A 15,778-nucleotide genomic window follows, 5' to 3' on the forward strand; every position below is an offset into this window, starting at 1 on the left:
TATAGATATACAATGAGCAAACAACAACAACGCACTTTATACATATTTTATTTAACACTTAATCCAAATAAATTCATATCACAGCAATTTAGCTGAATAGTGGTTTACATGCTCTTGGTTTTCAAAAGTCCACTCAGTGTGAGATATATTTGTTCTAGCAGTGATAACTTAAAAAATACAATACGAATGCACAAACAGCTCTTAGCACTTTATAGTCCATCGCAAAAAACAGTGACAGTATACAGACAAAAATAGAGGATATCATTATGCTTCCATTTCAACCAGATCACTGTAAGTTGTTCATTTATATAGAGACACTTAGGTGCTTGAAGTGGTAAATTGTGTTATATTTCCATGTTTGAGTTATTGACATAACCACAGAGTTGACGGAAAACGGACACATAGACACATACACATGCACACATGCAATGACCAGGTGGCCTTCTCAGTGGGAGGGAGTCACTGTAAATGACAGCTGGTCACAGCAGCACACACCTGAGGTCCCTCTCAGGACTGAAGGCACACACTTACACGCATGTACACACTCACACAGCACCTCTGTTTCTCTACATTTACACATATACTGCTGTACAGACGTACTTAACAACATGCACGCGTACACACACACACACACACACACATCCACAGACGCTGGGCACAGACTCCATAAAGGACCAAAACGAGGCACAACGGGACTTGGCAGAGCAACATGGAATGTTTCGGTCATTGATCTTTGATTGTGAAGCTCTCAGTCAGTTTAGTCATCGGTGTCCTCCTGAGAGAGAAGAGGGACAAGAGGTGGTTCGTGAATTCATTGTCCTCTATGCAAATGACTCCCTGTGATGGGATCATTTTAACCATGAATGAAACATCTCCACACAGCATAATGATATTAAATCTCAGGAACTATGTGAACCAGTGTAGGTAATGTTACAACAATCATAAATATGGGTTATTTATTAGTGAGGCGGCTGTCACCTTGGACTCAAAGTCAGTCTTTGTCCTTAGCCGGGACCTCACCTGAGAAATGTTGACTTGCTTTTTGGCTTTAGAAGATTATTCTTTCAATGTTTAGAGGACAATCCAACCAAAAATGTAAGCAATTTCGAAAGCATTTAAAAAATAAACCTCCACCAAATGCCACACAACACACAAACCTTCAAATTACCTTTAAAGAAATGTTAAAATAATTTGCAGATTAACATCCCTGTGTCCCTCTAACCCCCTCACCTTATATATTTGAATTACTGAAGCTAAAGGCGCTTTAAGATTTCTTCAATAAATACACTGTCAAAAATATTTCACACTCGGCTGTACATATATAAACTGTTGTGGAACGCAGCTGTAGACTTGATATCAGCCACTTGCTAGTGAGTCTTACCTCTGTAGCATCAGCAGGGTCAGTATCAACCGGTGACTCTGCCACGTTCTGTGCTGCTGAGGCGTCATCACTCTGAAAAAACACAAAAGGCATGAATGTGTAAGGTGGACACAGACAACAGAAGGAAAGACGAAACCTGAGAGGATTCAATATGTGCACAAATACAGGCTCTTGGTGGAATGAAGAACACAATGAAGAGCGACATTCAGTGCTCGTATTTGCTGAGCATTTTAAATCCTGCAGCTTTTTCTTCCACGCCCCGTCTCTCTTTTTTTGTGTTATGACTGACCCATTTGAGAACCCTGCTCAGGTTTTTTGTGGACAAATAAAAATTAGACACAGATAGAGCTCTGCAACAATTAGTCCATCATTGATTACTTGATCAACAGAAAATTAGTCTGCAGCTATTTTAATAATCAAACGATCCTTTAGTTGTTTTCTGGAGAAGGCTGCCAAAGATTTGATGGTTCCAGCTTTTCAAATGCTAGGTTTCAGAGCTTCTCTTTGCCATGCATGATAGTACACTGAATATTTGGGGTTTTTGAACTATTGTTCAGAAAAGAGAGGACATTTGAAAGCATCACTTGTGGGAAATTACCGGGGGCATTTTTATTTATTTATTAATTTTGTAAAGACAAAGCAAGTAATCTATCAACTGAGAGAAAAAAAATCTGCAGATTAATCGGATGCACCAAATTTTTAATTGCGTTACATTCATTTGGCAGACACGAGTGTGCAGACGTTCCTCTACAGTTTTATCCCTCTTGTTCTTTCCTTTCTTGCACCTTAGGCAAGATCTCAAATGAAAAATGCTGCCATACGCATTATAACTCGCAACTAAAACATAACTGATACTGTCCCCCCCAAGAAAAATTATGAACCATGATGACAAATGTCATCTAACCTTGACGTGGCATTTACTGTATTTTATCCCTAAGCTATGATCTTTTCCTGACCCGAACCATGTTTGTACCTAAACCTGACCAAACCTTTAAGGGGCCATAGAGACAAGAGTTAACACTGTTGTTGCTTTCCACCGTTGGAGATGGCTCTTGGCAAATATAGGTTTGATTCTGAACTCACATTTCTTCCACGCTGGTAAGTAAACAGTTCTTAATGCTAACGTTGGCTATGTAGCGATACTAAAACTTGCAAATAGTTCCTTTAACCATTTTGGAAGGCACTTACAAAGGATGTTGTTCTACTGACACATCAGAAAACACTTGTTTGTGTCATTCTGGGACTTGTTTGTTCTGGCACATCTATCCGTCATGGCAGAGGGACAACTGGTGATGAGCCCACAGAGGAAAACCTAAGTTTGAATCTGAACGACACACAGAACTAACCGCACTATTGCTTCATCCCCTGATACATTAATTTAAGAGGCACTTGCACTCATTTCATAACGGTCATTATGATCGGTGGTCGTTTTGACTGAGTGGGCTGCTGAGAAAGAGACGAGGCATGAGGCGCTAATGAAGGAGGTGGGTGACGTCTCTCTGGTCGAGCTCAGTGCCTTGATTACACCGTGCCACTGAAATGACCTTCCTTAATGAGGAGCGGGCACAGTGAGCTGATGTGTGCACGTGTGTGTGTGTGTGTGTGTGTGTGACACACTCACTGGCAGCTGACATAACCTTAAACCAGTTATTGCACCTACTCCTCCTGCTGTTGCATTTAACACCACCCATCAAGTCTCCCATCTGTTCACCCAGTCGAGCCAGAGAAACGCGTGCTTATGTAAATACACACACACACACACACACACACACACACACACACACACACACACACACACACACACACACACACTTGGACTACAGTATGCCAATAAATGCTGCCTTTTAATATTTACTGTGGTCAAATTAAACTTTGGCCAAAAGTTTAAAATTTGTTCAGTTTTTTTTTTTTTTTAAGGACAAATCAAACCTGAAACGTCTGAGTAAACCACAATCTTACGGTGTAGAATCAAAGTTATACCTCACCTACAATTACTGTGTTGTTTCACAGCAATTTTCAGGCAGAAATCGCTTCCCGGGGGATGTGCACTACAGCGGCCTCTTTTATTGCATTTCGCTGAAAAGATCTGAGCAATAAGACGTGTTTGTTGAGAACGTTTTCTATTTTCTGTCATGTATCCTCCTCTGCTGCCCACCACTCTGTCTGCTCCACAATCTCATTGTCATTGTCATCTCCTTCTACCTCTCTGGCATTTGGATCTCCTGATATGAGTCACCAGCAGCTGATGAATTGGTGAAATGACCAGATGAAGAGATTAATCAAGACTCAGCATGCCACTATCCTCTGTTTGCTGGTGTGTGTGTGTGTGTGTGTGTGTGTGTGTGTGTGTGTCACAGGAGACAATCTTTGATGGGCTCTCACAACCTGGCATCAATTTTTAAATGAAATCAATATTAATGACGTTTAATTGCTGAGCCACATGGGAATGATGGTTAAATGAGGACAATCTGCTGCTGCCTGCATGTCAGTCTCTTGTTGGGAATACCTAGATTTTTTTTTTTTTAAATCCGTGTGTTTATCCCTATTATCAGTCAGTCCACCATCTTTCCATCAGTCAGTCCATCTGTTTATCTGTTCTGCTTATGGCTTGTCCAGGTTCCTCATAATGAGGCTGATCACATTCCAGGTGGAGCTCCATCACTGTTTTATCCCTCAGGGTGTATACCACCAATACTGGTGTAGCTGCCTTAATAACACAACTGCAACGAGAGATGAAAGGATTTGATTGGATATTTGCGGGAAAATACCATCTTTTGATAATGAAATCAAATGCACGGGGGCTTCTGCCAGCAACAAAAGATGAAAACATTGGGGGAGAAAATCTGTTGATTGCCTCAGCGGAAGAGTTGCAGAAAAACATTTTGTTCAGGTGTCATTTGTTGCCACTGGCAGGAAAAACAACATGATAATTTCTTTGGTATCTTATCTTTTCATATTGCACTTTTCACTAATCACAGCCAATTAAAACAAAGCTGAGGATGAGTGTGTATGTGTGTGTGTGCGGTTATCACTTGGTGTCTAAAATGTTGTTATGGATTCCCCTGTGTTTCATCGCTAATTAAGGGATGGGAGCTTGAGCATCACAACAAACATTCAACAAAGTGTTTGTGTTGCCCGGGGAAATATTTAACTGGCTTATCATTTCCTGCTACTCACAGTGATGTTATGAGAGAAGTGGGTAATTACAGACAAATTTAGTCCTCCCCTTAGAATTACATCCAAGTTCAACACCTTATTAATACAGATGCATGACAGTGGAAGTACAAGGAGGTGTAACTGTTACGGTTTGACAACAAATAAAAAACTGTGACGATAGTGTTTTTCAGTTTAAAAAAAAAAACAGCATGTGCGAGAGGCCGATCTAAACTTTGTCTTGTTTTAATGCTGAGGAGTTCCTGTGCTCATAAGGGCTGGTGTTAAGTAAAAGTGAAAAAGCTGTGATTTAGGGCCAGGGTCTTCTACATGTTGGAAATTTGTAATTAAAGGTGCCCTACAAGGTTTTATGTTAATAAACAAAACCGAAACCAAAAAAGTGTCGAATGCGTTTCCTTCCTCATAAAACATTTGTAAAGCAGATTTTTGTGAATACTTTCAAACCTGCCTTGTTCACAACTATGTTTCCCTGTAGCTTCTTTGTCACGGCATTTACTGCCACATTGCTATGCTTTCCTGCTCATCACAGTACGACTGAGTGTGAAGAGTGTGTGACTAAGTATGCATGCGTAAGAAGTAAACAGAAGAGAAACATTGCTCCATAGTTCTACTAGTGATCCAACTTCTGCTTTACTTTGTGGGATTAAAAGTTGTTAAATTTACCCTTAGCACATACGAAATCCATGTTTCAAATTTGATTTTTCATGTAAATTAATCACAGTTCAGTGCAGTTCAGCAACTGATAACCACATCTGCCAATGTGTTGGTAGTTCTCATGTGAAAATGTGCTCCACATGTGATTAACTTATGAAATAGTAAATTGTGTAATTGCCTTTCATTTTTTTTTAAATGTTAATGCTAAATATAAAATAATACATGTTCAAATACCCTAACATCATCTGTTACTAATCTGCAATCTTGAACTTTTTAATTGTACTCTAAGACCCCCCCCCCTCCCCACCCCCACCCCCCACCCCCACCCCCACCCACACACACACACACATTGCTTATTCTCCAAATCTCCAGAAAAAATACGTAAGTATGACCCCAACTGTGTCTACAAAAACTTTACATGAACAGCTATCGAAATCTAAAGCTAAAGTCAGGGAGAGAATGAAATAGACAGATACAGTCAGCAGAATATAGACTAGAGAACCCCCGGGAAAGGGGAAAGAACAATCATTTTTCATATTTGTGTGTGTCGCAGCAGTAAATTGTTTTCTATGGTAAGCTGCCTTTACCGTCTCCTCCTTTGGACAAACGAAGGCCAGACTGACTGATGAACAATGCAGGAAAAGCTAACAATATGTAACGGCTTTCATGTCAGAGAAGAAAGATGTACAGCAGATATGAGAAGTGATGACAAATGACTCAAGGTCAGGAGCCCATTTTGACACAGTGAAGACTTATAACTGGCAGCCAGTGGCGTGAAATGGAGGGATGCGCAGGGCTGCGAACCACCATTTCTGAAGGTGTGTTTAACAGTATATTGATATGTCTGTGGAGAAGACCTGGCATCCATCATGTGCATAAAAGTTGAAATTAAATTAAAAAATTTCTCTCTTTTTCAGTAAGGAAATATAGAAGATAATGATATTTTATGATGATGAAAGGATAAAACTAGTTCATGGACATATTTGTGGCAAAAATCGAGCCTCTGGGCGAGTGTTTCCCATGGCAACAGTTGACCGATATATGAGGTACGGCGTTGCTAGTGTGATGACCAAACACAACGTCAATTTTCATGCTGCCCCACTGACTCGAGCACGTCATAGCCCTGTGAAACCTACAAATGTGTGATACAAGATGCGAACTTGCTAATGTTAGCACTGAGATATCAGGAATTTCTGACATATGATATCTCCAATCTGACAATGCTACTTCCACATCTGAACCAATGCTGGCTATCAGCCAACACTGGAAGATAGTAGCCGGAATGAGCCCAGATGTGGAAGTAAATGGGCCAGACTTGGGCCAGAAGTTTCATTTTACTATCTTAAATACGTGAATCATACTATGGAGAAACATCTAGAGTAATGTCTGAAGTGGTTACATCACCTTAATGGCTAAAAACTTCAGCCCACAAAAACTGCCAGTTGTATTATTGACTATTTTTAGTGCCTGCCCACAAAGATATTGCCTGTCACAGCAGAAAAAATTGCCTAATTAAAACTAACAAAATCAATTTAAGTCGAGTCAAAACACAAAGGATATATATGTATTTCAATTTGCCAAACATGCATTTTATTTTCAGTTTGACTTTAAATCAAAGGCATTTTTTTCTTACTTGTTTGGCTGGATCCTTCTTGACCAATCCTGTGGCAGCCGCAATGCTGCCTGCACTTTCCACAGTTTTCTGGGCCACAGCTGTAACCCCGGTGACCATCGCTCCACCCACCTGAGACACTCCAGACACAGTTTTACCTGCAACTGAAGGGACAAAAGAAGGAGAGAGGGGGAGGGCAATTCAAGAGGGTGTTTCCCTATAGAGTCGCAGCACCTGTGAGGATCGGCTTGTTTAAAAAGATAAACACAGATCTCGGTATACTGGATTTCAAAGCTTCCGCAGTGATCGGGAGGAAACATAATGTAGGCTAAGCAGTGCCGCCCTTTAGTGACTTACTAATATCTCACTTCATAAACAGCACTTTGAATATACAGCAATGTAGCATTGAGATAAATCTGGATGAAAGTTTTCTTCCTGTTTTTGCAGAAGTGTTGTCAGATGTGGTGGGAGCTCTACAGAGAATTGTAAGAATGATCAAATACTCTCCTGCCTCTCCTTGAAATGCCTCACAGAATTACTTAAAACAGGATCATCGTATATCATCTGGTAAACTGAAAGACATCAGGAACAGCCTGGAGGCATTTTCCTTTCCAAACCCTTTACAATGAGTTTCACCCCGCCTTTTTATTGTCTGAACCACACCTCGTTGTGTGTTGTTTGTGGTTTTGCATAGCAGAGCATCTGGTTTCACATTTATTTTACATAAACTTTTTGTCTAACTGCTATGTTATAAAGATTTTTAAAATCAGCTTGTCTTCCTGGTTAAATTAAGGCAGAAAATATCAATCAGCACTGATATTCTTAGCATATAACTTGTGCACTTTCCAATCCCTTTACAACAAGTGCTCGATTTAGGGTCACACAGTGCTAGAAACTGCTGTTTTAATGTCTTGTGTAGGTTTTTTCTACACCAGTGGTTCCCAACCTGGATATCAGGTCCCTAAATAATCTTAATTTCTGTCTAAATACTGGATTTATTTGAGTGTCAGTCTTAAAAGGAAAAAAAAAAAGAATAAGACATCTGTCTTTTGTTGAAATTCTCACAACTGGTAATGTAGGCTGCTTGGTCCCACTGAGAGAAACTATATCATCCGTCCATTCCTTATTTAGAGGCTTTTATAAAATATTCTGCCATCATGTGTTTCTCCTGTAATCTCAGCTTCCAAAACACTAATACTTCCAATTATGTAGAGCCAACAATTCACAGCCATTTTCCTGGAGGCCTACAGCAGGCATTCCCCCTCGGCTTCTCTGCTCGTTACGTATGAGAAATGGCAAGGCCTGCATGCGTGGCCCACGGGGAGTCAAACTGGTTGTGTTGAGTCAGGCAGTGAAATATGCCACTTACTCACCTGCAGAGTTACAGTACATCGCGCTTATTGACCACCCGAAGATCCAGCGAGATTACACTCTTTTCCCCTTCATGTCAAAGATCTACTTGTGTAAAAATCCTTTCAGGATCCGGCTGATTGCAAAATGTGTAAATACATACACTGATTGATTGTTTTTTTGTTTGTTTTTTTTCAGAGCAACAAGGGGAATGGAACAGCAGCATTTAGGTCTGCGTTAATGTGTGGTGTTACCTGTTGTGACTCCATCCTTTGTTTTGGTACCTGAAAGGAAGTGCAGGTGAAGCTCAATTAGTCAAAAACAGGAAGGAAGGAGTTATGTATAATACTAATATTATCAATATTATCATAAATAATAATAATGACCAACAACTTTTCAAAGCTTTCTGTCCCATTTTTTGAAATGAAATGACCGTCAGCCACACGAACTCTCGGCACCCACCTACAAACATGACCCCATCTTTCGTCATCTCAGCCGCTCCAGTCACTCCCTGCTTGGTTTTCTCCGCCGCTGCCACGACCCCATCCTTGGCTTTAGAGAAACCCTTCATAAACGCGTCCATGGCGGCTCGACCGGCTCCCAAAAACAACCCGCACACGCAGCTGCGTGGATGTCAAAACACGGCGCAATGAGAAACGGGCACACCCGGGTGAAGTGAAGCGCTCGGTATCAAAATACACAGTGACAAGACACCAAAACGATGCCACCGCCCCACTTTTCTCTCTGGCAAGGTTGGTTCAAGCCAATATCACCGTCTGCTGAAATGTGTGTGCAGCTTGGCACAAGCAGCCCTGCTCTGATGCTGCTGAAAATCCCACCTGTAGGATCTGGTTCCAGCCCAGCTGAGAAACCATGAATGGATTTACTATCAATTTAGATTTAAAAAAAAAAAAAAAAAAATATATATATATATATATATATATATATATATATATATATAAATAGAGGACCTATTGTATTGCAGTGTGACAGGGAAAATCAAATCATCTAGCAGCTGTTATTCTAAGATAGAGATAAAAAAATATATATATATAATGAGGAGAAAGAAAAGCAGAAATCAAAGAGCTGGTCCACGCACCTGTTTGCTTCAACTTCCTTTGAGGCGAGATTGTGGCGAGTCTTCCGGGATGGCAGCGGAGATTCCCCCAAAGAGCAGCAGAACCGGTCTATTGTCTCCAAACTACAACTACTACTAACGACGCTGTGTGTAGTATTGTCTGCTGAACAGACAGACGGACACAGACAGAGAGAGAGAGACAGACAGACAGACAGACAGACAGACGCTCCACAGGTTTGACAGTGGACGCCTCCCACGCCTCGGTGTGGAGATGGAGAGAGAGCGATTAAACCCCGTGATGCTGATGCGAGGAGAGGAGATGCTCCGCTGTCTGTCTCTCTGTCTGTCTGTCTGTCTGTCTGCAACTCACACACACACACACACACACACACACACACACACACACACAAAGATTACGTAGCTCTCTCCTTGCCCGTGGGTTGTCCACAGCGTGTAGGTGCAGCAGCTGAATGTATCTGCGGCCGCACCACCAATTAGTGCCACTGTAATTATGTAAGATAACACTACTGGGCTGTTCAGCGCTCCCACATGTGAGTGAGATGTTAACTACAGCTGCACAGCAGGTCGACTTTTTTTTTTTTTTTTTTCTGTTTTCATTGTAAATTAAAAAGGACATGTTGGGATTAGCTGATGGTAAATCAGACTGGGATAAGCCACATTGAATTGATAGCTTTTTGATAAAAAAAAAAAAAAAAAAAAAACAAACAAACACATACACTTCTACCATAAAAGGTGTCTTATTAAAAAGCTGACATATTATAATAATAGTGTGAAAACCCATGAGGGTTTTTTAATGGACACATATTTATAACTTAATTTTATAACAAAACAACAACAACAACAGAATTTATGATGAGTAAATGAATTGAATTATAAACACCTGCCAGCTGCATCTTTTCACAACCTGATAGCCCTAAATTTGTTCGTTGCCTGATTATGTGGTGCCAGTTATCAATACTAATAAATCATTAATAACATGTTTTACGATCAAATCTGCAGATATAAATGTTAATGTGTGGATTTGGTCCAGAGAAGTTTTTCCTATTAAAGTCTTATAGCAGATCCATACATCATTTGTTAATGATTCATCAACTATCAATAAAGCCAAGTTACAACCTAATTATCCTTCATAAAGAATGCCTTATTAGTATAATAGTACTACGTAAACTGTACTACAGGACAAAATCAGAGTACTGTAATACTTAAGTTGGCTACAGACTACAGTTAACGTAGGTTTAAGTGATGATATGAGTCAAGCTTAGATAATCTTCTCCTTTCTTACGACCTTTTCTTCTTCACCCACCTCCTTCTCCTTTGCTCATCTGTCTTTCCCTCTATGTCCTCTTGGCTTCATATCTTTCCACGTGTATGTAACATTTCCTGTCTATTTGGGATAATTTGGTTGTCAGTGGTGTGTAAGGCAGCTCTAACCATTCATGGTATATGCAAACAGCAGCCAAGTAATAAAAATAAACCTTTATGGAAATTCACAAACAGTGGTGTGATAGTGGAGCAATGGCCAAGGCAAGTTTACTTGTATAGCAAATTTCAAACCCATTCAAAGTACTTTGCATGATGCATTCAAACAATAACACAATGCAGGTTATTTTGGAATTTGTCCTCAGAGAAATCAGAGCATGAAAATAACCAAATAAACATCCACTTATGTTTTCCCCTTGTTGTAAAGATCCCATGTTACATTTTACTTCCTTGCAGTTTTCCCTTCATTAGCTGTTTTCATTGAACTTATTTCATACATTCATTTTCCAGAATAAATATTAGTATCCAAGATCTACAATGTGTGCAGTCTCCCTATATTTTAATTTCTATTTTCTGTCCAGTAGAAAGATAAACTTCTAATGCATGTCGTTTCTTGAGCACATCATCTGCCCATATAGAGCAGATCACCTGTTGAACACTTGGCTCTGAATCTCATAACATGACGTGAAGTTTACACAGAACATAAGAGGAAAATTATCACATGAACAGGACCTCCTTATTGAAACTGACCAGGACACCCATGAACAATAAGGAAGAAATAGAGAAAATAGAGGCAAAGAAAACATTTCCTGTGCTGAGATACAGACGGCACTCATGAGGCTGTTGCTCAGTCAATTAGTGTCTTAGCTGTGGTTTAGAATGGGCTCAACGGGAACTTGCAGGGGTTGAAACCACAGTTGCATGCTAAACTGGCCTGATTGTGGTGTCAAGATGAACATGGGTTTAGCTAAACTGCACCTAAACTAAACCTTGTGTCTGAGCCGCAGGTGTGTCAGACAACCTCAACATCCTGTAGCACACGGGGGTTGCGTGTGTCTGATGGCTCACCAGCATCATTGCTGCTATCGTTTTGTCACCATTATGCTGCACTGTTACTGCTGATCTGCACTGTGCTCTGCAATGTTTTTAACTGCTGTTCACATTTTGTACAATTATAATTGTAATAACTGTTAATTACCAACTGTCATCCCAGTGGATTCATACATACTCTTCCTCAACACATACACACAATCTTCTTCTTCTAATTATTATTATTATTATTGTTATTATTGATAATAGTAGTATCATTATCTTCATTGATAATGATGGTAATGATGGTGATGATAGTAATCATACTGATCAATGATAGTGTCAATAGCAACAATTGCTTATTTTTGTTATTTTTAGGCTAGTGTCACTTTGAGTTCTTTTTCCTTTTGACTGTATTTTAGTGCTCATGTCTCACTTGTTATGTTTATGTATTTCTCTTACTTTTTGTTTGATAGCTTTTGAATGTGTGTCTTGCATTATTATGCGACTTATCGTTTTTTTTTCTTCCTCTTCTTCCCTATCTAAACTATCATTACATGGCCCAACTATCCACCTTTATCCACCTTCGTCTTTTTTTCCAGTTTATTTATCTACTTTATTTGATGACTCGATGCAACAATGACAATAAATAAAGTTCCACCAATGAATCAAATGAAGTGAGAAATCATTTCCCTGTTAAGTTTCTTCAGATCTGAAAACCTAATTTTCAAAGAACTTGCACTCGTGATAAGTGACTTCCTTTAAGTAATATTGTTCTAAATGTTTCTATATGTACGTCATACTACAGCACAATTTCTCGTCCGCTTCCTTTCAGCCTATTACAATGTCAGTAATCTTTCAAATATACATTATTAGCTTACACTTAAACTACAGTGGGAATTGGTCTGACAATACATAGAGAATATGATTATTCATATGTGTAAGTGGTGTATACATAGTGTAAGATGTGAAACTCTACAGATAAATGAAATGATCTGAGCTGTATACATTTGTCCTAAACTACAGTTACAGCAATTAAGCAGCAGGTTCAGGTCAGACCTCAGGAACAGTGACCTCTACAGGTGATAAAACTGGGATCAGATTCAAGCACAGGTTCAGTTTAAACCACAGCTCCTGTGGACACTGCAATGAAGTTTACATGATCATGTGACTTTGTTTAAACTCATCCTAATTCTTGCAGCTAAGCTAATGGCAGAGCAACTTCCCTCATGAGTCTCATAAAGTATCTTATATTTCAAAATTTTATATTTTGTACATCAATCTGTTATCTGGGTTTGTGTATTTTATTTGTGTGTCTATCTTTGTTGTCACTATTTAGTCTTTTACCATTTTGCACCAAAGAAAAAACATGTATATTGCAAATAACATAGTTAGTCACTGGAGGCCTAACCATGATTTTTCTCTAATGGGTCACTCCTTTCAAATTCTGGGTGGTGCAAAAGGCTCCAGTTTCCTCCAGGTGTAGAGTTACAGTTTTGAACAGGGAAGGGATGCATTTGTGTAACTTTGGCTGTACCTCATTTCATCATTTCTGATCCATTTCTGTAACTTTGCAGTAAAAAAAAAAAAACAAAACACATATTTTACTTCAATAGATGTCAAAATTGTGATAAATAAGTTGGAAGTTTTGAAAAGACTTTTAACAACTTGCCAAATTCTTGCTGCATAGACTTGTTGCTCATGAAGACAAAATCACTTCAACTGGCGAACAAAGAGGTGTGCAAATCTGACTGCGGATGACTACAGAGAACTTCTTGCAGCTGTGCTTCAAAGCTTTTCAGCCATGTTAGCGGTGTGGCAGTATTGTTTGTTCCACCACTTTGGTCCAGAGTGAACAATCACAAAGACTACTGTATGAATTGCCTTGTAATGTTGTTGTTGTTCAACGTAAGTGTTCTTAGTCCCCATAAAAACCTTAATGACTTTGTTGATCCCCTGAGTTTTCATCAGTTGGTGCACTTTACAATGAGCATGAACAGCACCACGGAGCCACTGGCATGGCTGTGGATGACAGATGAGGGTCAAATCGCTCCATGTTGCCTTTCACTCTCTGAAGCTCATTTTGACCATTATGCCCTGGTGCTGCACTGTTTGGTTGAGGCAAACTGTTATACTGTGAAGCCTGTTGGGTGATTCCACTTTGGGCACTCACAGTGGTATCACACACCAGAAAATGCAGAAAAGATAACCGTCCCATTGATGGAGATTACCCACTGAACCTGAGTTGGCATCTCCTTCTTGAGAAACCAGATGGCCTCAAAGCTTTCCCTCCGCTACTTTTCTGCAGGTTTCTACTCGTCGTCCCTACTCAGAGCCCGAGTCCCTGCCAAGGTCTGTTGCTAAGTTTTCTGCCTGTGAATCATCATCCACCATCACATGCACAGACACAGACACTCCACAGTGAGACAGGACACAGGATCAGCCACAGAAGTTGAAGTCGCTCACAACCTTGTAGTCTAATTATCAGGGGACTGAAACCTGCCCTGTTATCAATCACAAAACAAGCACAAATTACAAAGAATCATTTCCATAGACATAGGTCTTTTTATTACTGGGGAATTTTTTTTCTGTCATATATTCCATCTTCAGAATGACTGAGCTACAGAGCAGCAGGTATTAAATGTGTTACTCATAAGACATTTCAGTTTAATTCATATTTATAGTTTCAGCATGTGAGCAAATGCTGCTAAAGACACTGACAAACATTCATATACTCACATATACAACATCCCTGCATCATAAAGCCTGAGCCAACAGCCAAACAATGACTAAAATCACTTCCAGAGGGAAACTCATTTATCAATTAAATGAACAGATGAAGGATGAGGCTGACGGCACGTGATGCTCTGCTGAGAGGGTTGTTCTCTGCAACTTCCCCTTTATCTCACAGTTTGTTTTAACATCTTAAATAAACACTGTCGTCGCCATGTCAAAGGAGTATTTTCCATTTGCATGAAGATACGAAGATATGTTAGGTTGCTCTCAGTATCACTGTTGCTTCACTGTGCTGTCAATCAAATGCTAGAGAGCTGAACCATTAGGGCCCCATGCCATTTATCACTAGCTACAGGGGACAAGCCAGGCTCATTACTGTCTGTGCTGGTGAGCCCCAGGCTCAGTGTGATGCAGTGGCAGTGCAGCAGCCCACAGGCTCAATTACAGGACCCGATGGACTCCACACTAATAGCAATGTAGCATTGACTTTTACTCAGACTAATATATGTGGAAATCCTGTAATCCTCCTTTGGTCAAATCACACAGCAGGACATTTTATACTGGCCACTGATGTATAGTGGTGTTTATACAGTTGTTACTAGTAGAAATGGAGGAGATGGTCCACTGATTTTTTTTTGTTTTTGTTGATATTGATTAAATCTTGAGAGACTACATGAAATGAAATTACAGAATATGAATGGTTTGTGTTACTCTGCTAAAATGATTTCTGTTGGAAACCGATTGAATGAGGTCAAACGACTTTAAAATCAGACATAAAGTTCCCACACAGTAAGTGATTGTTGAGGAACAGAGATTTAAAATGACCACAACTAACACGACACGCACATTTGTGTGCTTACACTAACAGACATGAAATTATTCATAAACTGAAGTACTCCTTCATAAACACCACCCACCATGCTCCACATGTTCATTTGAATTTATTTTAAACTATACATTACTCAATGGCCAGTGTATATTACAATATTTTTTTCATACAGTCAAATTTGCATTCACTTCTACCACTTGGAGACGCAGACATTTCAACCATTTCTCCATTACTTTTAGCTAATACGAACTATTTTTCACAGTCCTATTAGCAACAAAGTGCTCTGGTATTACAGCTGACTCAATACATGAATGTACTTTTTTAAAAGGTTGCTCATACCGCTTATTTTTATATCAAATTCATTGAGCTTCTCCACGATCTTTCCATGTACCCCACAGTGAACTGTAGAACTACCCCCTGGGGTACAAGTACCCCCTTGTTCACTGATCTAAAAATGTATTTACCGAGCAGTGGCTCAGCATCAATAACCAATCTTTCATTGAACTATACTTTCTGTAGAAAAAAAGAGAGTGACACTAAACTAGAGCCTCTCACAGATCTGATACAGATCTAACAGTTGGCTGAAAGAGCTTCCTCAGCTGAACATAAAACCCTGCACCGCATTAGAAAAGCTCTCTACACTCCAGTCCATAT

At 39.7% G+C, this 15,778-nt stretch overlaps 1 protein-coding gene across 1 annotated transcript; it reads right to left on the bottom strand.

The window, feature by feature from the left end:
* Positions 1 to 32: 32 nt before the first annotated feature.
* LOC139611747 (alpha-synuclein-like) lies at positions 33 to 9,598 on the bottom strand. Its single transcript, XM_071466634.1, has 6 exons — positions 9,271 to 9,598; positions 8,634 to 8,794; positions 8,426 to 8,455; positions 6,843 to 6,985; positions 1,382 to 1,453; positions 33 to 775 (listed from the first exon to the last, which is right to left on the bottom strand). Exons 2-6 carry the CDS (start codon positions 8,752 to 8,754, stop codon positions 758 to 760), a joined length of 384 nt encoding a protein of 127 aa, XP_071322735.1. The 5' UTR covers positions 8,755 to 8,794; positions 9,271 to 9,598; the 3' UTR covers positions 33 to 757.
* Between the last annotated feature and the right edge of the window lie 6,180 nt (positions 9,599 to 15,778).

This window comes from Trachinotus anak, unplaced genomic scaffold, assembly GCF_046630095.1.
Source record: "Trachinotus anak isolate AG129_WGS33_773 ecotype Australia unplaced genomic scaffold, CSIRO_AGI_Tana_v1 ptg000028l, whole genome shotgun sequence".
Lineage (NCBI taxonomy): Eukaryota > Metazoa > Chordata > Actinopteri > Carangiformes > Carangidae > Trachinotus > Trachinotus anak.

Excerpts from the sequence above, each read along its gene's own strand:
- LOC139611747 (XM_071466634.1), bottom strand. The coding sequence starts at position 8,754 with ATGGACGCGTTTATGAAGGGTTTCTCTAAAGCCAAGGATGGGGTCGTG. Across the intron at positions 8,456-8,633 it reads AGATGGGGTCATGTTTGTAG|GTACCAAAACAAAGGATGGA; the intron begins GTGGGTGCCGAG and ends ACTTCCTTTCAG. Across the intron at positions 1,454-6,842 it reads AGAAGGATCCAGCCAAACAA|AGTGATGACGCCTCAGCAGC; the intron begins GTAAGAAAAAAA and ends GTGTTTTTTCAG.